We start from the raw sequence: 25,572 nt of genomic DNA on the forward strand, positions 1-25,572 counted from the left end.
TATGTTTGGGTCCCAATATCATAGTGTACGATTTGGTATAATTAATTTTAGGGTTTAAATTTTCCATAAAATCAACATAATAATGGTAAGCCATTGTCTGTACGTGCGATAAGAACAGAATCATCCGCATACAGCAAAGCAGGGACCATTCTATTTTCTACATTCAGTACATTTTTACAATGTTCCCTTAAAAACTGATCTAACTGTTTGATATACAAGAAAAAAAGCATGGGGGATAATATACAGCCCTGCCAGATCTCTTCCCTAACTGAAAGTACACGGTGCATTCCCCGGACAGGTCATATCTTACAGAGGCTTCAAGCCCAGTGTGCAAATCATGCAAAATGTCACTAGGGCTTCATCCACCCCCATGTCCCTCAGCACAGCGCAAAGTTTAGATCTCACCAATGTTTCAAATGCTGTGCTGAGGTCCATGAGGCTAGATGTATGCTTGCCCTTTTAGCAACTGTGTATTTATTAACTAAGAGATATAAACTAAAATTTTGTTCTATTGTACCCTGTCCCGGTTTGAAACCAAATAGAATTACTGACAAGATTTTCTTGTTAATTGCCCAATACGTTACTCGCTTCAGCAAGACCCTAACCAGCACTTTTACTTCTGCATCTATCAGGGAGATTTGACAGTAGCATGCTGGGTCAGCTCAGTTCCCTTTTTGAAAAATAGGAACTATAACTGATTGCTTCCATGAAGAAGGAATATGACCTTGTGCTACTGCATTAAAGTGTTGTGTGATTAATGGGGCTCAAAGGTCTACACCTTAAGGTCGCCAAGTCCCCAAACCGGACATGGCACCTTCCCAGGTGCGAGTTCCATTATACCTTTCGTCACCTCCTCCAACTCAAAATAAAAATGTCTCTGGCCGGAGGTGCAATACAATTAGAATCACTGTTACCCGCATATATAGGTTTAAAGTGAGCTACCCACTTTTGCGCAGGTATTGATAAGCTCAAATCCAGTACTGTTCCATCAGTAAATAATGGCTGGTTCGCGATTTTCCAGAAGGCTGCACTGTCTCTAGAACTACAAGCCTCTTTGAGCTTTTCCCAAGCTTCTCTCTTCCAGGCGCTCATTCGATTCCTGCTCGTCAACACATACACCCTTCTAGCGGCTTTTACTGCTCATGTCGAGCTTGTCTTTCGTTTGAGGCCTGCCTTTGGTTCTTTGCAGGCCCTTGTACAGCTCTTATCGAACCATTTAGGTCCAGAGCTAATAGTCCCAATATTATGGCTGGTCAAAGCGAGCTGTAACTTTGTACAAATGCTAGAGAATGAGTACACAATGGCTTGGTCAAGGGAGTCAGTATTCAAACACACCTCAAAATCCCAGCTACACACATGTAGCAAACTCCTGAAAAAAATTCCTCTGAATAACCTTACCCCAGCTAATATGGTTACCTTGCGCCTCAAGTGTAAGGGGGTCTTTATAAATGGTGGCGGTCTTGGCCGTAAAATCATACCAACCAAACTCTGCCATGATTAGGTTGTGATCACTAAAAATATTCCATACTGTTCTAAATCCCCCCCAGTCTAACTTGCTACCTCTTATACATTCTGTTGCCCTTTAGAAAAAATATGAATTACTAATTCTCTCTCAATTTACTTTCGTTGAATGGCATTTTAGTTTGTGGTTTTGCAAATGTTCATCAGTGTTTATGTTTAAACTGACGAAGGTTGTTTCCATTTTGGTGGGCTTTTATCAGTTATTATAGGTTTCAACCTAAAACAGGATAGCCTAGGTATATCCTGCTCTCAGTGCACACACCTCTTGTCCTACAAAACTAGTGACCCACTAGGGTGCCTCTGCGCCCTCATGAGCAGTTTATCAATTTCAACCAGGTCAAATATCGGACGGGTGGAATAGGTGAAGCGGCAACTGCAACACTGTACGGAAACCTAGGGGTGCATAGTCCTTTTCAACCTATACGTCACCCCCTTGGCTAGGCTCATAAGAAGCTTTGGCTTCACACTGGTGTCTTACGCGGACGATACACAGATAACAGTATCCATCAACAGCTCGTCCGCTGACACTGCAGTTCGATTTAAAGACTGCATGAGCCACATAGGGAAGTGGATGCAGGATAATTGTTTAAAGCGTAATACATCTAAAACAGAAGTAATGCTCTTTGGCAACACACCCGTTAACTGGTCAGACAGATGGTGGGCCAATCACATGGGCTCTCCTCCGATACCAGTCAATAAAGTAAAAAATCTTGGAGTTCTCTTCGACACCAAATCGTCCTTTGAACCCCAGATTATTCATACTACATCGGCTTGTTTTTTCATTCTAAAAATCTTGAAAAAGTACTCCCACTCATCCCATTTGAGCTAAGAAAAATAGTAGTCACAGCGCTTATTGCCTCCAGGATGGACTATTGCAACGCCCATCTTAATAAGAAAGGTGGGGGATTGGCGGTGATCTATCATGGGTCAATCAAGGCAGTCTTCCAGCCTATCGTTATGGTGGCATGTGAAGCGCTATCTTTTAATTTCTATGTATCCCACCACCACACTTTCAAAGGAAGTTTACTGTACAGACCACTAGGAGCTAGAAACTCATTTATAGCCGTACTAGGTAATGTACTGGAAGAAGGTTTATGAACAGATGCCTATACGGTTATGGGAGATTTCAGGCACTTACTGACCCGGACACATTGGCCATGAATGATATGATGAAATGGCGCGGACCTGAGACAGCTGGTCGCCGGGCCCACTCACTCGGCAGGTCATACCTTAGATGGTATCTCCTCCAACCACCCAGGTCTCAGGTTTACAAGACTTCTGCCACTTGTTTGGTCGTACCATGCCGCAGTCTGATTTGAGTTGACATTGATGGGGCTAAGAATGAGGGGATAGTGTTCCAAGGCCCTGTAGCCACTAGAGCATGGAATAAAATTGAAGGAACAGCTTTGCAAGAGCTTCTAACTGCCACGGCAGGTCAATTGCCAGTGGGAGTGGACGAAACATCTGGTTTATACAACTTGGCTGGAACAAGCCTGCAAGACTCTCGCTCCAGTTACAACCCTTCGCCTTAAAAGATCACAACCATCTGCGCCATGGATAACAGAGGATTTGACAGAATCAGAAACTCTTGTGTAAACGGCTGGAGCGGAACTGGAGGAAGGGTTATGGAGAATCTGATAAACACTGTATAAGCACAGTCTGCAAAATTATAAACTGCTTATTTGTGCCGCCAAACAAAAGTACTTTGCAATTTGTATTGATTTGGCAAAGAATTCAGCAAAAGAGCTATTCAGAACTGTTTCTAATCTGGCCCCTCCAGATCCTACCAGAGTCCAGCCCAGCCAGGAACTGTGCGAAGATATCGCCAAGTTTTTCCTAACCAAAGTAGAGTCCATCTTTTGCGCTTTCAGTGGGGAGAGCTCTGGGGGTGTATATGCAACTGCGGAGGAACCAATGTTAGCAACAGATCCCTAACGCAACGTTTGAGATTTTCTCACCAATATCTCTTGAAGACGTTCAAGAGCTCCACACAGCTGCAAACTCAGGGTCACCATATGATCCATGTCCAGTGGCAGTGGCCAAGCTGGCTCTGACCCTTATCGCATTGATGCGATTACCAATTTTTAATGGCATGTATGCAACTGGGCAGTTTCCTACATGTTGGAAATTAGCCTCTATCCTGCCCCTATTTAAAAAAATTAATCTGAATCCTAACGATCCCAACAACTTTCGCCCCATTTCTAGATTTCCACTCCCAGTGAAACGGATAAAAAAAAATATGAATACACAACTCACTGCCTTTCTATCAGAGACACAAGCTTTGGACTCTTCTCAATATGGCTTTAGGGAAGGCCATAGCACTGAGACTGCCCTCATTAAGGCGACAGATGATATCACGGGAGCTGTAGATCGGGGGGCCAGGCAGTTCTGGTGTTGCTGGATCTGTCCGCTGCCTTTGATACGGTCCATTATGATATTTTGAAGGACCGTCTAAAGCAGAGGTTTTCAAACAGTGGGGCGCGCCCCCCTGGGGAGGCGTGGATGTGTTCCCAGAGGGGCGCAAATGGGCATGCAATTACATGTAAATGAAGCTAGCCTGGAAGCAGGAAAGGCACGTTTCCAAACGGTCTTCATTTACATGAAGCAGTTACAGGGCATTAAAAAAAAGTTAGGACGGTGTGGTGTTCATAGTCTGTTACACTGGTGACGAGTTATTGTTGTTTTCTGTTTTAAGAAAAGGGCGGTTTCCTGTAAAATAGAGGCAAAGATTGCGCATTGCAGAGTTTCTTACTTGATGAGCGCCGCATTAATTAGGACATGCTTAGTTATGCCTGAAAAGCGTTAGTTGGTTTAGCACAGCATTTTTTAATCTACTGCATGAGGCACTGCAAGGTAAACATCGAAAGCACTTGAATAACATAATGGAAGATTGCTTTTCTCACAGGTTTTAGGACCAGTATTTAGAAATTGGATTGCACCCATATGAGAGTGATTTCTCCTCCTGTTGTGTCTGCCCATAGATACAGTCTTTAAACTGCGCTAAGGAATTGTTAATTTCTTTTTTAAGAGTTAGATTGCTCTCCTCTGTATTCCCGTGGAGGAAGTGTGTGTATTTTTTTCTTCTAATGTTACTTGCACTTTACTGTTGAAAGCTATGTATTCTGGTTCTGATTCATTGTATGTGCAGGTGTTGGTGAGTATGAAAGAGATATGTAGCAGGGTTATTTAAAATGTGTGCCTGCTTATGCGGGTCTCAGAGAAAGCAACATTATTGTAAGCGTTCATTCCTGTGTGCGAGGAGAGGTGCATGTGTGCGTGCATGCATGTGTAAGAGAGTGCTGTATATGTAGAAGGTTCATTACAAATGTGTGTCTGGCTTTCAGACTTTTTAGTTAATCCTATCAATGGCAAGGACCGTCAAGAACTATCAAAGCTGTGAGTACTAGTGCGTAAGCAAGCCCCTGCAACCCTGTCGGTGCAGGGGCCCAAGCTTCGGGGTCCCCCTACGGCACTTAGCAGTCCCCTGGCCTGAGAGCTCCGGACTGGGTCTGGAGCGTGGGGGGCCCCTGCTATGTACTTTGCAGAGGGGACCCCTCAAGTTTTGTTATGCCACTAGTGAGTACTGGTGTTTTCTGCGAGTACTGGTGTTGGCTTTCTAGGTGGATGTGCACAAGCAGCCAAGGTCTAGTTGAAAAGTGGCTTAGAGCAGAGGTTAGCTACAGTACTACAAAGTTATCATAGTTGCAATAACGATGTGATTGTTCAGTCAGAAATGTGAGTTTTTGTGAATACATAGCACTTTAATGAAGTCTCCTAATGTCTAACTATATTAACAGTAGAAATGGTGATTAAATGCCGACAGAGCACACAAAACATTATACATCATGAGAATCTTACTGCAAGACCGTACAGCAATATACAAAGGCAACACCTATAAATGTTACATATTTATTGCGTTCAATAACCGATCACAAACACCGAACACGATACTAATGAGTACTACTGAGTGGTTTGGGCCATGGTCAGTGAATGTGAATTCAATGTCAAAGACAGCTAAAAACAAGCATTAAAAATGCAATAGGTCTCGCCTTTGATTAAGTTAAAAGCTACTTGCTTTTCTATACAATACCATTAGCAAAGCAAATGGCTTTAACTTAATCAACTTAATTTGCAATGCAATAGGTCTTGCATTTATACGAGTTTGAGCTATTGACATTGCAAATAACAATGCATTTTATTTTTGTTTTAAAAACATAAATAAAAGGCATTGTCATTTACAATGCCATTAGCTTAAACTCGAGTAACTTCGAGACCTATTGCATTGCAAATGCTTGTTGCTCTTTTCATAGACTCCCATGTATAGCCCACTGCACACAGCCCACTTGTGAACATCTGTCATGCTGCAAGGGATTCAGAAGGCAGTCAGCACTTCCATGGTTAAATCAAAAATCTCCGACTACCTTGTGACGTAAGCAAGCGACGCGAGGAACTGTGGTGTCAAGAAACATGCCATTTGCTGAGATATTTCATGAAAACCAGACAGTAATATCTCCTTTGACTAAAAATGATATACAATTTATGTGGACGATAGTAAGGACATACGCTTTCAAATTTTTCAAATTCATATTTAATAACCATGTGGCTCCCTTGGCAGATGTTACTAGAGCTTTTGGTTTCCATCCAGTGTCCTACGCGGATGATACGCAGCTGCTCTTCCCCTTTAAACATCTTACCCCAGAAACTATTCAATCATTTTCGGATGGGATGAAGGCAGTTGCAAGGTGGATGTCGTCCAACTTTCTCCTACGTAATGTTGGAAAGACCGAGGTGATGCTTTTCGGGGAAGCCAGGGTTCAATGGTCCCCCGACTGGTGGCCTCCTGATTTGGGCCCAGTTCCTGAGCCAAAAGCAATAATCAAGAACCTAGGAGTCAGATCGGAGCCGTCCATGAAGCAAAATGTTAATACTACTGTAGGATCTTGCTTTCATGTGATTGGTCTCCTTCGTAAAATCTTTCCTTTTCTCCCTGACTCTTATAGGAAGACCTTAGTTCAGGCGCTGATTATAAGTCGCCTTGATTACTGTAACGGTCTCTTGGCAGGTGCAAATGAGGAGGTTTTGGACCGCCTACAGGTGGTGCAAAATACAGCAGCTAGGTTGGTGCTAAATGCACCCCCCAGATCCCCTTCAAAACCATTACTTCATAAACTTCACTGGCTACCAATACGCTTGCGAGTGAAGTTTAAGACCTGCTGTATTATACACAAGGGCCTAAATCAATTGGGACCAGAATATCTGGCCAGGAAATTTGTCCCTTATGTCCCTACCCGTGCTCTTAGATCCAGTGACCAGTTGCTATTAAGTGTCCCAAAGATAACTAAATCAAGGCTAGGTGGCAGGGCTCTGTCCGTAGTTGGCCCCAGTCTTTGGAACTCACTCCCGCTCTCATTGAGACAATGCCATAACCATCTTCAATTTAGGAAATACTTAAAAACCTTCCTCTTTAACTTATCCTAAATAGTATCTGTTGGATCATAGGAGCCTATACTGTATTTAATTTCATTGTTTCTGTTGTCAGTTTCTACTGGTTGTCATCAGCGCGGAGATACACCTACGGGAGTTTATTCACAGCGCTTTACAAACATGCAAATAAATAAAAAGCTGGACATTTCGCCTTCATATTCAGATACAAGGGGCACCAGTGTGTTTTCGAAAATTAACTCAGTCCTTTACATATTTATTAAAGGGGTCTAATTCCGGGTTCCAAGGCCACAACGCCTGTATGTACAGGCCTGCAAAACTCAGAAAGAATGAGACAACCCACTAGTGGATTTATTGAAGTGAGGATGCTATTTAAGCAGGGGCGTGGCTTTAAGTGGTGCAGCATGTGCAGTGGCACCGGGGCCTAGAGGCCCGGAAAGCGCACTGAATCCTGATTACTGATGTACTTTGCAATTCTAACCTTAGCCAGGAGGACAAGTTTCTTCCTTAGCACTAGAGCCCATGACACACTCACTGGCTACGTCACTGTGTGTGAGATGAAAAGATGTTGACGGAGACTCTATGAAGGTATGTTACATTACTCTGTTTGAAGCATTAAGCTTTTGAAGTGTGCATAAACAGTATCTGTATGGTCCCTACGTGCCGGTCTTAGAGATGAGGACCAGAAAAGACAGAAGGGTATTAAAGGTAACACACTATGACTTTGTAGATAGGAACACATCATTAGAAGGAATATAGAATGCAGGGGTGAAGATGGAAATGAAATAAATACATCTCTTAAATAGGGTGTTTTTGAAAGCAGTGATAACATACTTTCCTATAGAAGAAAACGATTCAGCTCAACAATAGTTAAAACTTGGCCAGAATGTTTTTCTCCTACTTATTTTAGTACTAAACTACTTTTTTTCTTAGAGGAGGGTAACATAATTTTAAAAAAAGTAAACTCCCCAGATATTTTGTTTTGGAAACAAACAGAGGATTCAGCCAAATATGCATTGCCTCAGAGTAGAAATTAATAGCTTCAATTACCGTTTGAATCTACAGAAGGCAGCAGAGACATGGTTAGGCAGTGGTATCCTCTAAGGAGTGTCATGGGGAATCTATTTTTCTATCCATATCACCTGTATTTCTACCTCTCAGCCTGTCTTCTCCCTGCTTATCTATATTTCATGCTCTGGCATGTCTGTGTAAGGGTTTTGAGATCCACCCAAGAAATGTTGCAACTGTTTTTAAGTGACCCCAACTCTAAAAATGTAATGTATAATTATTACTTAACACCATGCAGGTTTTGAACTAGTAGAAGATTAGTAATTACATTTAAAAAAAGTTGCTCAGATCATGGGGACCCAAATTATGTGTTGCCAGGGTCTCAAAAATCTAGATAAGACTTGAGAGTATTAACAGCAAGTATACTGTGATGAGTAGAGGGCGGTTCATATGAATGTAAGAGTCAGTTGTAATTTACACCCCCTAAACCCATTAGTTCATTATTAGGTTTGACCCACTGGCCACTTCAGGGCGCTGAATCCCCCATCTATGTACATTTTAGAGCCTTGGTCACACATTATCTTTCAAGGCACAAACTGAGATTCCTGTATAATGGTTCACAGAGGCCCTGGGCATGTGGTTTATTTCACAAGGTTCACCTCTACAGTAAGCCAGGAGGTACCCGCAGCTTCCAAGGTTTGAACCGGGTCATCGCGCCTTGACTCCTGCTGCAAACGAGAGATGCTCCGGGCAAACTTGACCTTTGACCCGTGAAGATTTTAGCCGCTCAGACCTTTGTGCGGCTGTTACTCTCGAAAACGCAATTCTCCGATGTGAACCATTATAGACTATAAATGTCATAATAAAACGTGTAATCTTATAAAGCAGAAAGGATGAGAAATACGAGGCAGCGATAACCCTATTTCCAATGAAATGCGATTGTCTAGTTTTTAATGAGAAACAGGCACATTCTGATTTAAACGTTTTCAAGAATATAAACGAAAACGCAACAGGCAGATCTTGCACGTGATTCTGACGTAAAGGTCACGTTAAATGTTTATGTTTACTGAAATCAATGTATGTGAGGAGTGTATATAAATGTACAGTCTCACTTAATCCAAGGAGAGAAAAGTACTGCACATGTGCGGTTTACTCTTAGGAAATGGAAAACGCACCTTTTAATTCACACGAGTAAGTCAGGCTTATTACCAGGTAATAATAATAAACAACTCTACGTTCTCAGGTTCTTACCTGTAAAAACGTCCATCCACTCACATTACGCAAATTATTAAATGTGCGTTAGTGGCTCTATACTAGTCGGATAATCTGATGAAATTTCACAATCCGTCTGGGGGCCGGCTGTTTTACAAACCTGTCCCCTAAATTCCGCACGTGCTGGCCCGTTACAGCCTTCAGTCACCAGTCCCCAGTCCCCAGCTCCCCGGCCTGTCCACACCCACGGTTTTACAAGGGAATCTGCAGCGAGGCCTCACGCACGAATTAGAGTCAGCCTGTCAATCTAGGGGCAAAATCCATTTTTTGGTGCATTTTTATAAAACCGACATGTACAGCCCCTCTGCCACCTCTTACACATGAGAAAGAGTACATTTTGACACTGCATTACAACTATTACATGAAACATAACTTTTGTTGAATTTGTGCGATCCAAAACTATGTGTCACAGTATTTCCTTATGGTAAAGCACAAACTTCTTAGATGGAGAAACCCAGTGAACGTGGCGGAGCCTTACTTCATTGGTGTAGCCCAGACTGCCCTTCCATTTAAGACAAGGAAAGGCGGGGGAGGGAGGGCAGGACCGGAAGTGGGAGGAAAGAGCTGAAGGGGCGGGCGAGAGACATGGCAGTTGGAGGGCTGGGCTAGGGGGAGGAAAAGCGACAAAGACAGAAACAGGGCGGGTGTCAAAGACACGAGATGACGAAAGCTTGGACTGAAGGGGAAGGCGAGCTGAGGAGCAGAGGTAGCGACCATTGCAGTGAAACAAAACCAACTGAGTGCGACCCGAACCGAAAGTGGGAGGTGTTCGTGGCGAGCGGCGGAGAAAGGGCAGTCGAAATAAATGATGGACCACTTTGCGACTGAGAGCAGCACACTGTAAAATGAGAGGAATAAAGCATAAGAGTTTAGAATGGCGGTAAGTGGGGCTGGGGGGGGGGGCGCTTGTATGTAGGCGGCGGCGGGGTGTCTCTGTATGTATGTGTGCGTGCGTGTGTGTAGGTGCGCTCCTGCGTGTGTGCGGCGGGGGGGGGGTGCCAGTGAGTGGGGAGAAGTAGGGGGGGGGTGCGCACGTGTCTGTGTGTGTGTACCTTCCTGCCTGCGCATGTGTGTGTTTAGGGAATCTGTGGCAGGGGACGTGCACGGCGCCGGGCTGGGCGTGCGCGCTCACGAGGTCAAATCTCGGCCAGAAAAAGCACGTGGCACTTTGCTGTCCACATTCCCCCAAAAGTAACAACATTAGTTGTCTCGCCCTAGACAGCAAAGCTTCGCTTTGCTTTAGTCTAGGCGAGACCTAAAAAAGAGACAATCTACAGATTGTTTTGTGTTCACTTTCAGGTAACTGCATATAAAAACATGCACACACCTCAATTGAATAATAAATGCAGGTTAAACTAATCTAAGGGAAATAAACTGTTTTATCTTATGAAACCTCAGTTGGCTAATGCGATTACTGCAGATGTCTTCGTGTGTGACCAGAGAGTCACAGAATTAAATCCCGATTGGTGCAGTGAGGAATAGTGACTTGTTTACAGTGCTACGAGGTCCCAAATTGTGACAGAAAACACCGTGAATGCCATTATTTAAATTTATTACAGTATATAAAACAAGTGCATTAAAAATGCACCTTTTAACAACAAGCATTCAGACTATATCTAGTGGGGATATTTTTATATGTGTCCATTTAAAGAGTGCACTCCTTTTAATGGACACATATATTACATCTAAAACAGAATAATTATTTGTCACCACTAAGCTGAGTGACGGCATTAATTAAAAGCTACACTGACTCCAAAGCAGCCTCTATGTGGTGGTTAACTGTTGCACACATTTCTTTCAGGTAGCAGGCACCGTGGGGAGAAGGCATATTTCTTCTTTAGTTCTCTACTACATGTTTCACAGCACGGGAGCCCTCCACACCATCTGCGAGTGACACCGGACACCAGTTATGGCAGTCTTACTATGAAAAAGTACATGGGTGCATTTTCCTTGTTAGCATTAGGGCCCAGGTCACCAGTGTTGTGCACACACGGAACAGGGCCTAAGCAACAGGGGGCAGAGGGAGCTAAATGTGCTTTTTTGGGGGGGGGTTCACACAAGGAAGAAGAAAGCCTGCGTTGGGCATATGGCCTAAAACGAATGGCCCTATTTATTAGGCAGAGAAGACAGCCTGCTTCACAGAGCTGTGGGTATCATTGGTGCTGCGGTTGCAGGGAATACTTGCTGGGCCAGTGTTTCTTTGAGCCTTGAAATAATGGCCCAAGGAAGGGGGGAATTGAACAGAGGAGACACCTTAATTTGGGCATCAGAGAGGGAGATTGATGATGAGACATGGGAGGGAGAGGGATGGTGTGAGATGGGAGCCCATGTTAGCAAACATCAAAGGCAACAGCAAGGCAGTACCTATATTTAGTGAAACAGGCACAGTGACACTTTTACACAGGGGCCCATTCAATCATAATTATGAATGTTTTTCAATACTAAGTGGGCATGGGGGCTAATTTTCCTTGCTAGCATTAGGGCAGTAGCTCTTTTTCTTCCAGAAAGAAAACAACCTTGTTTCAAGATTGAAGTGATGGTCACACATGGTGGGAAAGGAGTGAAAGAAGAGGAGATAGCCTGCTTCTCAGCACCACAGCCACCATTAGTGCAGCAGGTGGAGTGCATTCGGCTCCACAGCACTGCAATTATGGGCGGAAGTGTTTTTGGTCAATTCTGTTCTTGTTTGATGCTGATGCTTTTTTATAAGCTCACATTTAGTGTGGATTACGACCTACAGACGAGCACTCCAAAAAGGAACTCATGATCGCCGCCCTATGTGATCATCCCTCCTCCTCCTCGTATCCAAATCGTTGCATTATAGTTTTGGAGGGGGGCCTCACTTCAAAACATTTTGCCTGGGAGGGGGCTCAGAGCAAAAAAGTTTGAAGACCTCTGGTCTAAAGGCATGCTGGGTCCTTGGGAAAGCTTGGGACCTTTTAAGATCCTTTCTATCAGGCAGGAGACAAATTGTTGCACTTGGAGAGCATCAATCAAAACTGTTTGCACTGCCTTGCAGTGTTCCACAGGGCACTTCTCTTTGCCCTACACTTTTTAATGTTTATGTCTCCTCTCTGGCACCTATAGTTAGGGCGTTTGGATTTGGCCTGACGACATATGCGGATGACACGCTAATTGTGGTGTCTCTGCTACCCGGAGAGGAGACTGGCTTAGACAATAGATTCCAAGAGTGTATGTTATCAGTGGGGAGTTGGATGGCAGAGAACTGCCTAAAACTCAACACTGGTAAAACAGAGGTCATGGTGTTTGGAAACAGTATTGACTTCTGGACTCCAAATTGGTAGCCAGACTCGATGGCCTCTCTCCCCACACCCACTAATCAGGTGAAAAACTTGGGTGTGATAATGGATAAGGGTCTTACCTTTAGGCAACAGGTTAATTCAGTGGCATCTAAAACCTTTTATGTAGTCAAAACAATCAGGAAAATATTGCCCTTTTCAGGACCAAAGTGGGAATGGTATATCTTCCAGAGGAAAGGATGAAGAGGCTGGGGAGAATTCCGACATCTCTGATCTCAAAGTGAAGCAGCCACATGGTAATCGTTAAGAGTAAAGGGACTCATGGCCTCTTGTGTGTTCATTTCATCTTGGGCCAGACTGCACCTAAAATGTGTTTTGGTTCACTGGGTGAAATTCTGAAACCCATCGTTGTCGGAGTTTAAGAAGCGAATTCCAGTGACTGATCACATTTCTCAACAACTCTGGTGGTGGATAAAGAAGGATTCTTTAACTAAAGGTTTTCCCATGACATCAGAGCCACGACTTACTGTAAAAACAGATGCTTAGAGTAGGGGACGGGGTGGGGGGGCACTATTGTAACACCTAGTTCAGGGGAAATGGTCCTTAACATAACTACAACAACTTTGAAAGTACAGTAACTGCAATCTGGAAGGCACCGACTTACTTCCAGGATATTTTTCAACAGCACGTCCTAGTCAGAACGGACAACTAAGTAGTGATGTCGGTGAACGAGCAAGGAGGTTCAATATATTTGAAAATAGGGAGGTGGCCAGAATGGAACCTTCTCTCTCTGCCATATACATAAAAGGGAGGGAAAATTCTCTGAGGACTCATTAAGCAGGAAATTCTCAACATCTCAGGACATGTGCGGCCTCTTCGATTTTCAAGGAGATTTGTCACAGATTTAGGGACCCAGTTATGGATCGGTTTGCCCCTCAAAAGAACTAGATGAAACCATTCTGTTATCAGTTTTTAATAACAGATGCGTGGGGAGTGGATGCTCTAGCCATATCATGGCCTCCTCTTCTTCTCGATGCCTTTGCTCTAATCTTCGTCAACTTTTGAAAATTCAAAGAGGCAGCAGATGTGACAGTAGTGGTACCATTGTGGCTCAGAAGATCAAAGTTTCCTCTGCAACTTTCCCTGGCTCAATTTCCTCATAGAAGGTTCTTCTCTATCCCTTTCTCCACTTCTATCTCTGGGTGCATTGCTCTTCCATATCTGGATCTATCGTCATGGAAATTAAAAGTATTGGGCTCTTAAAAAAAGAGATTTATGAGCACATCGTCCTTTTAGCAATGTAGACATTTCTAATCTAAAGGCACATTGTAAGCAGTGAAAGAATGTTCAGTCTTGTTGTTCAGGGAAATCTGTTTCTCAAGGGAGCTAGTTTGGTTTTACCATTTCATTTTGATGGGTTTCAAAAGGGTTGACTGTTCCTACTTTAGAAGGTAAGTGGGCAGCAATCAGAGACTTTAGAGAAACGTGGGGAGGATTATCAGAGGACGAACTACTGGGTGTAAATTACTTACAAGTTTACCTTTTCCAGACCTGTTGTTCGCTATTCCTTTGCTTCTTGGGACTTACCTTTAGTTCCGCAGGATCTTCAAGGGTTTCACTTTGAACCCTTTAAATCTATGAACTTGAAGTTCCTAACTTTAAAGGTCGTTCCTCTAGTTGCTAGTTTTGTAATTTGTCATGGCTTGGAGTCCTGAGTCCCGGAATCGACTACAGGGCTATGTGCACACTGTCAGCCAGTTTTGGAAGCCCTTGGTTTCCTTTTGGCTTACTTGGGGGGCATTGGGTGGGGGTTCAGTACGATCATCATTTGTTCTACAGTACTTTTGCCAAAGTGCTTTAATAAGATAGTTTTACATACAGGTTCTTTTTTACCCCGTCATAAAATGGAGTCTCTTTATCAGCATCTGAAGGATTAAGGGCTCAGCCCATCTTTAAGGATTCGAACCTTATACTATCTTTTCAACATTTACTAACACTGCTGAAAAGTGCAATCAGACAGGATACCTTTACTCACTTTGGAGATTCAGATCACTCGTTCTCCATTACTTATTTTATAAAGCTCTTCTACACGTAGACAAGGCATCATAGCAAAGTGCTGCTCAGTGGGCTGGGATTAAATGTGCTAGGATACGGAACACTGAAGACTGTTCTTAACAAGCAACTGGCAAAGCCAATAGGTCTCACATATGTATCAATGTGTTTTTAACCATGTTGTACAGCTGCACGGCTGCTGTGCAGCATGGCCAAAAGAAAAACGACGCGGTCATAGCACTTTGTTCCTCTTTACATGTAGTCAAGCTGCACAGCAGTCGCTTTGCTGTACAGCATGGCTAATCAAAACACTGACAAAATGAATAGCTCTTCCGCTGGCGAGACCTATAGGTTGTGTCAAGGTTTGTTTTTCTAACCCCTCCTCCAAGGACCAGGAATTGCTACATGCGTTAGAAGGCAGAAGAGCTGCATTGTTAAATCTAGAATGTACAAGTTATTTTAGGAAGTCAGACCATTTGTTTGTTACATTTGATAGTTCTAGTTAGGGAAACAGAGCTTTCTACATCAGAGTAGGTGGATCACAGCCAATTGCTACTGCTTATGAGCAGGGTATGGTTACCCTGCCAGGTAAAATTACAGGAAGACCTACTAGAAGTGTTGCTACTTCCCGAGCTGAATTGAATGGTGTATTTTAAACAGAGATTTGCAGAGCAGGTACCTTGGCTGCTCCTCACACTTTTCTGAATTACTACAGAATTCAGAGTTTGGGTCTAGTTTATAATAATGTTGGACAAACTGTTCTAAAATAACTCATGTTTGGAAACTAGTTGACTAAATTTTGTTACCTTTTCTTGGTTCCTGTTTTTCACGCTATTAAAATTGTGTTCTGCATTTAATGGTAAAATGTTTTACAGCATTAATTATCGGCCAGTAGTGACTGAGACAAGGATGTAGGACATAGGGATAATGCCTGGTGATCTTCATTATCGTTAGTTATGAACATCCCGGTCCCAGCAATTACGGCCCGCCAACCATCCCTATTTTGGCCTTACCTTGATGCCTGGTAAGATCAGGAGGAGTAATGGGTAGTCCGTATTATTACTATCATTAGGATGAACAGGTCATCTACCCATCTACTCCTCCTTCCTGCTGTCCCCATCATGAGGTGAGAGCCACCTCAAAAGTAATGACTGTGACAAAGTAAGTACTAACTAAGGATACTGCAGATTACAGGCATTTATATGTGGCATTCATTTAAATCTGTGCATGAGTTTTTAAACCACTCGTTTTGGCTAACAGCAGATGAGTAGTCTGGCATGAAGGATGTCCTTGTTGTGGTAGGTAAGGCTTGTTTATCCTCTACCATGTATACACATAGATACCTGGTTCAGGTCGCTATTTAGTCATACTGTCCAGTGTAAATGAGAGGCAAATTCATTATTTTCCTTACTGAAATAAAGCTAAAAGTGAACAACAAATTTACAGCAAACATTGTGAATGAATAGGTCATGCAATCATAATAGATACAAGGAGAAAAAAACAGTCACTAAAATTAAAAACGAAGCTTGATATTAGTCCTGGATTAGAGGCTTATGGTAGGTTTTTATTGTAAGGTCATGGTTTGGGATAAAGTTCGTTTTAGATTTAGGCTGAGGCAGTGGGCCCAGGGTGGGTTTTGACACTAGATTTTGGCTCTGAACTAGGGTTAAGTTAAGGCTCAGGGTATAAGGTGAGTGTTACTCTTGGGCTTAGTTACAACATGCAGCAGTGTTCAATTTGAGTGGTGGTGTGTTGAAGGACCTCTGTTCAACCTTCTTATTACATGATCCCTTCCTGACAGATCCACTGTGCACTGGGTAACAATAAGTCTCTGTTATCTGGACCAGGAAACAGAGTTGGTATGACTATGCACTTTTCTGATATCCAAGAGAGGCTGGAAAGGAGTGTCACATTCATCAGCCAGCAAACAACCTCACCACCAGTAACACTCCTGGCAAATTAACATTTCTTACTAAACAGGAGTGTCTATTATGCAATGATGATTTAGTATGCAAGAAAAGACCACAAATTGTATCATGGGTACATAACAATGCAAAAGATGTACGAGTTCTGAGAATAGGCCCAAAGTAAAAGAAAAGAGACAAAGGCCTGATTACGAGTAGTAGGACATTAATCATCGCATCCATTAATATAAGACACAAAGATATTTGGAATTTATTGGACTGGATATTAAAATCGCCTTTAGTGACTTTCTGGGGAGTACCATGCAGATTTTAGTGCTTACTGGATAAAAAAACTACATGTCACAGTAATTACAGTGCCTTTTCACCTTGTTAAATATTGACAGGTTTGACCTGTCGAAATTTAACAAAGGTTGTGATCTTTCACACACCTGATATTTACCGGGTGCAATTTCTAGTTAGGTTTTTTGCCATACTTGCCATACTTTTTTGTCTGCTCACTAGACCACACGTCCTCCCCTCCCACCAGCTGCAGGGTTCTTCCATGTGGGTCTGAGACCCCAGACAGGGAGTTCAAGAAAAGGACTAACAGGAAATGATCCAACATGCAACTACTTCAGGAAAAGACCAAGGCCTGCTGCTACTACTATCAAAGGGTAACGTTTCACATAGTATCATAGCAGCACAACAGCTATAAAGCACTACTTTCAGCAAACAATTTTGTGGCGAATTTACATGCGAATGGTGGAAAAACTGTGTCTTAAATGTTTGTAGACATTACCGATGATTCGGAAGTCAAACGTGGCGCACACTTCCGATGCCTATTGTGAAATATGATGCCACCGGGTGGCCTGTACCACAATACTTTAAATTACTGCACTGTTTTCTTTAATCGGAAATTAGACTGATTAAACCAAAGAAAAAAGATGTACATTTAAAAATGGTTTGTCTTGATCACAAGGATGCCTTTGCATTTCAATTACCAATCTGTCATGAGTTTAATGCATATCACTTGCCTCCTCAGCCCTTAAAGTGTTTGATTTTCCTGCACCGTCATTTTCGGTCACTGATGTCCACTGTATGCAGGCCTCAAAAAATCATAAATGTTACTAGACCAGGTTTAGTAAAGTGAATAATCTACACAACATAACTGAAATGTACTTGAACCATAAACTGGTTTCAATGACAGCCTAGGCAAATATTTTCTTTTGCAAACCCACCTTTTTTCATTATCAAATACGAGCGAATCTTCCAAAATTGGAGTTCAGCATTCCTGCTGTACAAAACAACCTATTTGGTTTGATTCAATAGACTACCCGTTTTCTCCATGCATAATAAGAATTTGCCTGCATGAAGGGTACACATGACCCCTGACTTGCTTGCCTCTTAGTTCACTAATGGCAATGCCACCAGGGCAGGGGCAGGAATGTGTTTCAATTAATGTTTGAAAATTCACTTTTAATAAATATTACTAAAACATGAGGTGGGAGTGAACAGCCAGCACATTTTCCATTAAACTGGCCAAAAGTGTTCCCGCCAACACACAGTCTTGCTTATAAAACTGTATACACAATAATCTGTGGAAATTGGATTTCAGCAAAGAATATTTATCATTTGCATATCACCAAGTAAAAGTGTTCTGATTTATTTTCATCCCATTAAATATTTTTTTAATCACACAGAATTACAAAACAAGGTATTTCATAACTAATTAAATGTATTTTGAAATGTTTGTACATTTCACTTTTTAGCTATTTAAATGAGTGTTAGAATAAAACATGTCATCCTACAGCCTCTCTTTTCACACTTTTTGTAGAGCATATTTGTCAGACAGTTCACTTGACAAAATCCTGGAACTTTACAATCAGAGAAAGGAAAGTAATTGTAGATGTAAACTGGACCTTTGACCTCTGTCTCGGAACACAGAATAAATGTGACAAGATACAAACAAGATTTAAACGCATCTTTAATGCTCCTTTACTTTTTGAGTGAGCAGAAGACCTGTTAGCTTGCCTGAAGGGCTGTGTCGGCCCTAAATATTGCTTGCCCTGATCAAATCTGCTCGCCATATTGAGTGGGCAAGTAGATTTGTTTCAGCCTGTAATACGAGTCTTCGCTGGACTCCTTAGAGCAGTGGTTCTTAACCTGTAGTCCAAGAACCCCTAGGAATCCAAGAGAGATTTACAAAATGTAATATTAAAAAATTCATAAAATTAAAATTCATTAAGTATAAGAAGAAAAAAAATGATGGTGAAAACGTTTTTTCTATATTTGATTATAAATTAACCAAAATATTTGTAATGTTTGGTGTATACTTGTTTTTATATTTTTGTGTATTGTCCTGGAGGTTCAAATCATAGAAACTGCTTAGGCTGGGCATCCCCATCTTCCAATAATGACTCAGTGGGTATACACAGAAGTCAAAAGGTTAAGAACCACTGTCTTAGAGCAGCATTGTGGCTCTGCCATTTCATTATCCAGGAACAACTTTATCTTATGATTCAGCCCCAAACTAAGAGCACTAACATTCAGAAAGAAGTTAAATAAATAGGCAAGCATTATTTTCACGCTAACTGAAGTAAAAGACACAAAACAAATAAGGTTTCCTGCATCACTTAACTTTGAAACACTGAGTTTTGAAAAAAATCTTACAACAAATGTGTAAAAATGTAATACAAGCTCTACAAAAATCCCAAAAAGAATGTATGCAGAAGTGTTTCAACTTAGTACGTTGGATTATAAGAGTGCATTTATAAGTATTTTTCTAAAGTGATAGTTTTATAAAAAATGAACGTAGAAACATTTATGCTTCACAACACTGACAACAATACCAATAGTGAACTAAGAGGCAAGTCAGTTGTTAAGTAGACCTCTCAAAGAAACCTGGGTTGTTATTATACACTGTAAATATTATAATGTATTCAATCAAACAAAAGAGAAGGTTTTATACAGTGCACACCCTGTACTAATGTATTTCAAGGTGCTCCTATATGGGATAATGAAAAAACAGGAGGCAAAATGAAATAAAACAATTGCCTAGGATCCCAGAATTTGGTCAAGTGGGGAAGCTGGAATTGATCACAGGTTTTCTGGTTTCCCAATTCATAAAATTCCAATTAAATAATAAAGTAACTTCATTTTAACACTTGAATTTCTCAAGGGAGCAATAGCAAGCAGGGAAGGGTTACCCCAAGGTGAGGTACAGGGATGCTGATTCATACACAGCATAATAAAGTATTGTCAAATCTATAACTGTTCTAGAGACTAGAGCAGGGGTTCCCAATCTGTGCACTGCAGCACCCCGGTGCCAGTCAAAACCTGCCAGAGGCCCCGTGCACCAAGCACACAGTTTGGGAAACACTGTGTCACGTTCACCACCTGTTTTGTTTTCTTCTGGCACTGAAGCCAAGATAGATATGCAAATGTCCTTATTTGGCACAGTGTGGTAATAAAGTGGGCTGGGAGACTCCACTCTCCATAAGTGGTTTACATCTGAGAGCAGACTTTCCTTAGCAAAACTTTAATTCTGAACTTTATCAAACTGCACCAACGGTTTCTTATGAAAATGTAGGTTATGTTTGTATAATCCGGGAGTCGGGCACTCGCTTCACAGCAGGCTCGCTTCCTCGCAGGAGCCTTGCACTGATATTTTCGCTACTGTGGAAAGGCTGGGCGCAGTTACTGTGACTCTGCAGCTAGCTACCGTCTCGGCTGGCACCTTGAATAGCAGTGTGCCTGCAGACCTGTCTCTGGACCGAACCACCTGCACGTGTCTCGCTAGGATTTTTTTCCTTCACACGGCCATGTTTTCTAAATAAACTGAAGTTAGCCTGGAAAAGTAATTGTAATGTTATGTCTCAGATGGTGAGGCTCGAATAGGTAGCTTGGAGGGCCGTCTGCCAGCAAAGTTTAGGAGATGCACTTTGGGATCCTGGACAGCTGTATGTCTGACTCCAACCTAGAAACTCTATGGACTTTATTTGGTTACTGGAGCAAACTGTGCCCTGCTTAGCCATGCATGCTTGTTTAGTTTAAATGTAAGTTTCAACCAGGTCAGCATTTTGTGCGGTGTCAAACAGGATGAGCACCGCATTCACACACACCGTCACTTTTCAGGTTCCACTAAACTTCGGAAGCAGAGCCCAGCTCACAGTGGGTGTCCTGTAGGTGTGCGATACGAACACAAATGCAAACTTGGCACAGGAAAGCCATCAGTTGTGTGCCAATAGCCTTTCCCTTCAGATCTCAAGTCCTGCCTTTACCCCCTTCTCTTTTACTAAGAAGATCCCTCCAGGGGCAGCCCTTATTCCCTCACCTTTCATACTCATCTTGCCTCTATATATAATCCGATTTAGACTTTAAAAAGGTTGGGTCAAGTATATAGTTGTTTTGGCATGGCTAAAAAAGGCTCAGTTTTAAGGAAGAAAACCTGGTTAAAACGGGTTCCTTTGTTTTGCATGGAGGAAATTGTTTATTTTACAAATGTCCTGAGGCGCCTGGGCACTTGGCACTGTCTAGTTTGTATTCCTTTCATGGTGTGGCTGCCCAGTTCAAATGTTTAATTTCACATACAGTCACTACAATTAGATGTTTACCAAACGTGCACAAACGAGATGATGTGAGGTTGTGGAGTCCGATTCTGTTACCTTGAAAGAAATCAGATATTTCCTTAACAGACTCATCGTTATATGCAACACAGCTCAAGACATGTAGGTTTAACCTATTATCCAAGTCTTTCTGACTGATCCTCAATCTCTTCTTTTAATCTGTGCAGTTGTTGGGTCTTGGTAGAAAACCTGATATGTAGAGTAAGCTTTTGGTTGTTACCTGCTGTATACAGGTTTTAACCCCTTCGCTGCTCATGACGAGCTCAGTTCGTCATGAGGCACACTGGAGCTGTGCTTATGACGAGCTGAGCTCGTCATGAACAATGGGATTATCAATCAATCAGCACAGGAGGGGAAAAGTCATAGCAGCCAAGGTGTTAAAGAGTGGTAAAACAAGACGCAAGTGTGTCTGTTTTGAACATAATGGTCTAACCTCACCAAGGCAGTGTGACCGGTGGAATGTGCACCTTCTCTTTTTAGTCCAAGAACCCTAATGCATAGCTCATCTTATCGCAAGTACATTTGTACACCACGTTATACAGTTCACCACATGCACATCTATGCACTGATGTGTATATAGCTTATTTATGTGTGTACAATGAGAGGCACAATTTGTATGAATAAGAGTTTATCTTCAGCCCTCAATGAAGAGGGTACTTGCATTTACTCCAGTTTCTTCAAGAGGGATTAATAAGAGTTAGGTGTGACCATTAGTGGCGGGAGGGAGTGTGTGTTCATGTATGTCCTGGGGTACACCGCAGAGAGAGGTCACTGCTACAGCCTTAGTACTCACAGGGCACTGCTGGGGAAAGGTCATATTACTTGAAAGTGTGTGTTAAACTTTATTGTTCAATTACTTAAAATCTTTACAAATATACTATTTTTAGAAAAAAAACTTCCAAAGAAAAGAAGGAAAAAAAAAAAAAGAAGAAAAAAAAGTTACAATCTCAGGCAAACTTGCTACGAACTGTAGAGAAGTTTAAAACATTAAAAACGATTATTTAAAAAATGGCAGTAAAGTGCAAGTACATAAAACTTTGTGGAAAGTATTATTATAGTCTCTCTTGCTTGAAGCCCGGCTGGTTTTGTTTTTAGTGACTCCGTTTTCTGTGACAAGGCTGCCCGGATTGCTTCTATGAATTTCCCTAGCCGTGCGGTTATTTTAGCAGAAAAGCACAGGTCTGAGACTTCTCTACATCGTACTAGGGCATGAGACCTGCAGATGGGAACAACCAGCTGGTGCCGCTCGCTAGATACTTGAAAGTATCTTCCGTCCTCTGCTATGCGATCCGAAGCCCAGCCCTGCAAGTGGCTGTTATTTGCCAAGAAAAACAACCAATAACTAATCTAAACATGAGTCAGCGGCATAAACTGGGACCAATTCAGACTCCAACTTTTACACAAAATCAAGTTACTTGGATTAACCCAAGACACCAACCTCAGTCTCAAGGACCACACTGCTAAGGAAACAAGGACAGCCTGGTACCATCAGAAAGTAGGCAATAATGTGCAAAAAAGAAAAAACTAGACAGTAGGCATAGACCTTCTCTATCAATGCACCTAGGATCTGAAACAACATTCCTGTATCTATCAGGGCCACACAAACAATGCTGAGAAAAGAGCTAAAGACACCTCTTGTAGGAGCACTACATTACAGTGCAGTAACGGTTCAATTCGCTGAGAACCCTGTGCCCCTTCAATCAGTTCTTGACACTGTATGGGACTCAGCAGTGGATATGACAGAATTACATCTACGATTATAATGCCTCATCGCTTCATCTGAATTATTCTCATGGGGAAACATTGAAGTGGTCACGAGGCTACGCTTACATCCTCCAAACTGCCAAAAAAGGAGAAACATAATAGGGAGCCACGTGCTGAAAAAGTTTTGGGATCGACTGCACTAGAAGCTTCGATTGGAGAAACTATAGCTTCACACCCACCTTCCCTTATTCCCTCAATCAATTCCATGCTGGCATCAATGCAGCACTGGGACACACCACAGGAAAATGTTTGCAAGTACCCATGTCTTAGAGAATTAGAGTGCTGCATAAATTAGGCAAACAAGGAGCAGGGAACTCAAGGTTGTTCCGACGTTTAGGCTGATAGCAGATGCTTTATATGGTGAACAGATTCAGAGCATGGCTGGTATGGAGTGGTGCTTCGAAAAAAGGAGTTGCTCTCAGCCTACGCTTGGGAACTACCCGATGGCTAGGGGTGACGAGATAGACTTCACCCCTAGCAAGGGCTCCAAGCACAGCATAGTTCTCTTTACAGTCATTCACTTATCTCCACACCCTGCTGACTTATACTATTACCTTTCGCGTTTACCCACCTGTTTCAAACATAATCGCTCACAAATGTTTACACCATTCACCACCACTCACCTATTGACCAAGCCAACCATAAAACATCACACAAATACAGAGGCATTCTTAACCATCGACTAACAAATACATTTACTAAAATAATGCCAGTTCTACTAGCTTTGCTAGTGCTTGTTTTTCTTGTCATCCGATCTTAAGAATGGAATAAACAAAACTACAAATCCCACAATGCAACGATCGGGTGCCAGATAAGGTACAAGAGCTCCGAGCAGCGACTCTCCTACGGTTATACTAGGGTCAGCAGATTACAAACTGTCCTTACCCTCGTCGCTCAACCGAAAATCCCGCAAATAGAGCAGCACCTCCTGCAGCCCGCAGAACAGGCTGAAGCCGCCCTCGAATGGGGTGTCGCGGAAGAAGAGCTCGAACTCGGCGGGGTCGCGCTGTCGGCCGCCCCGCCAGTACCCGTAAGCCATGGTGAACTGGTAGAGGTCAGTGAGCAGAGCCAGCGAGATGTCACCACAGCCCAACGCCATCCTTGCTCTCTATTCTGAGGCGATGGGGCCACTGCGCATCTCATATTGCGCATAGGCGTGGCCACGATGTTAGCGGACATGTTAAGGTCAGGCAAAACAATCTTGCGATTATGAGGTTTTAGTGAGGGTTCGCTTTGAGTGTTATGCCTGATCTCAAGGCGACAGCTGATGGGACTAAACACGCCCATTAACCTATTATAGTATTTCAATAACTGCGAACTCCTGTCAGTTTGCAAGTGTGTATGTATCTGATCAGGCGCACCAACGTGTCCGAGTCAATACGTTGCTTTTTCGTAAAGATATCCAGGAGTTGTAGTTTCCCAGTGTTTTTTTATCCATACAAAATCAAGATTAAACCTTGTATATAGCGCGAACTCGCCCCATAGGTATTGGGGCTTATTACACGAGCACCAGTTACATGTCAAGATGCAAGAGTATATGTCTGGTACTAAAACTTTAAGAAATGTCTTGAAAATGTGCACACTTCACCACAAGATAAATGTGCACAGTTGATATTGTAAATATTGCCGCTCATGTGCACATAGGGGTACTTACATAGAGAGTTTTTCTCCAACAAATACAGTCTCAACAAGTGTCATTTGCATATGTGTATGCAGGCTTTAAGTGGGCCGGGTCTCACGGGTGCTGAGCACCGGCCTCGAAACGGGTCTCTCTCGAGCTCTGTTTTGTGACTTGGCACAGGTGGTCCGTTTTTTCCCGAACTGCAGGCACATTGATGAGCGCGTGCTCACTCTGCTCCCTTTTCACTAGTGGAGAAGTTACAGCATGACGTCATGCCAGGTGAGCGTGGTAGGGGTGGGAAAAACTTTCTGAATTTTCCTTCTCTTTTTGAAACTCAGAAGCAGCAACATTGGCGTGGTGTCACCAGGGCTTTAAGTGGAAGCTTTTTAAATATTATATAAAACCATAGTTGCTGCTTCTTTATCTAATGCAACTAACAACCACTGGCAAAACCAACAGTCCGGACTTGTTGTAGGTATGATGTTACTTGTTGTGTCATATAACTGGATGCAATGACAGAAACGGCAAAATACAAGTCTGGCAGCACATTATGCTAAGCACAGATTTTTAGCTTAAGTGCTTTTAAGCCACGCCCTTAATTACATTGGCCATGCCCCATTGAGAGACCCCCCAGTTTTTTCATCCCACTCAAAACCCTGCGTGTATGCATGAATTAAGTTCAGTTATTTATATAAACAAGCATTTGCAATGCAATAGGTCTCGCATTTGCAAAAGTTTGAGCTATTGGCATTGTAAATGACAAACCTTTTATCTATGTGTTGGTTTTGAAAACAGATAAATAAATGGCATTGTAATTTTGAATGCTAATAGCTTAAACTCTCGCATTGTAAATGACAATGCCTTTTATTTATGTTTTTAAAAAAGAAACATATATAAAATGCATTGTCAATTATAATACCAACAGCCTAAGGGTTTGTGTCACAGTGGGTCAGTGGCAGACTGTCCTCTTTCACAGACCCATCCTGTGGTACTGTTCACTAGATGCCAAAGGTTTGTGCCGCAGTGGGTTAGTGCAGACTGTCCTCTTTCACAGACCTGTACTGCAGCACTATTCACTCGCAGCCCAAGGGTTTGTGCCGCAG

The 25,572-nt window shown here is 42.4% G+C and overlaps 1 protein-coding gene across 2 annotated transcripts in view; it reads right to left on the reverse strand.

The window, feature by feature from the left end:
* Positions 1–23,980, reverse strand: part of NAPRT (nicotinate phosphoribosyltransferase) — a 367,006-nt gene extending 343,026 nt beyond the window's left edge. For both annotated transcript variants that reach the window (XR_013610448.1, XM_078686638.1), the window contains exon 1: positions 23,734–23,980. Coding sequence is in view for 1 of the 2 variants with exons in the window: in XM_078686638.1 (XP_078542764.1) it covers positions 23,734–23,947 (214 nt within the window). In the remaining variant the exon portion in view is untranslated. The remainder of the gene's footprint in view (positions 1–23,733) is intronic.
* Between the last annotated feature and the right edge of the window lie 1,592 nt (positions 23,981–25,572).

This window comes from Lissotriton helveticus, chromosome 4_1, assembly GCF_964261635.1.
Source record: "Lissotriton helveticus chromosome 4_1, aLisHel1.1, whole genome shotgun sequence".
Taxonomy (NCBI): Eukaryota; Metazoa; Chordata; class Amphibia; order Caudata; family Salamandridae; genus Lissotriton; species Lissotriton helveticus.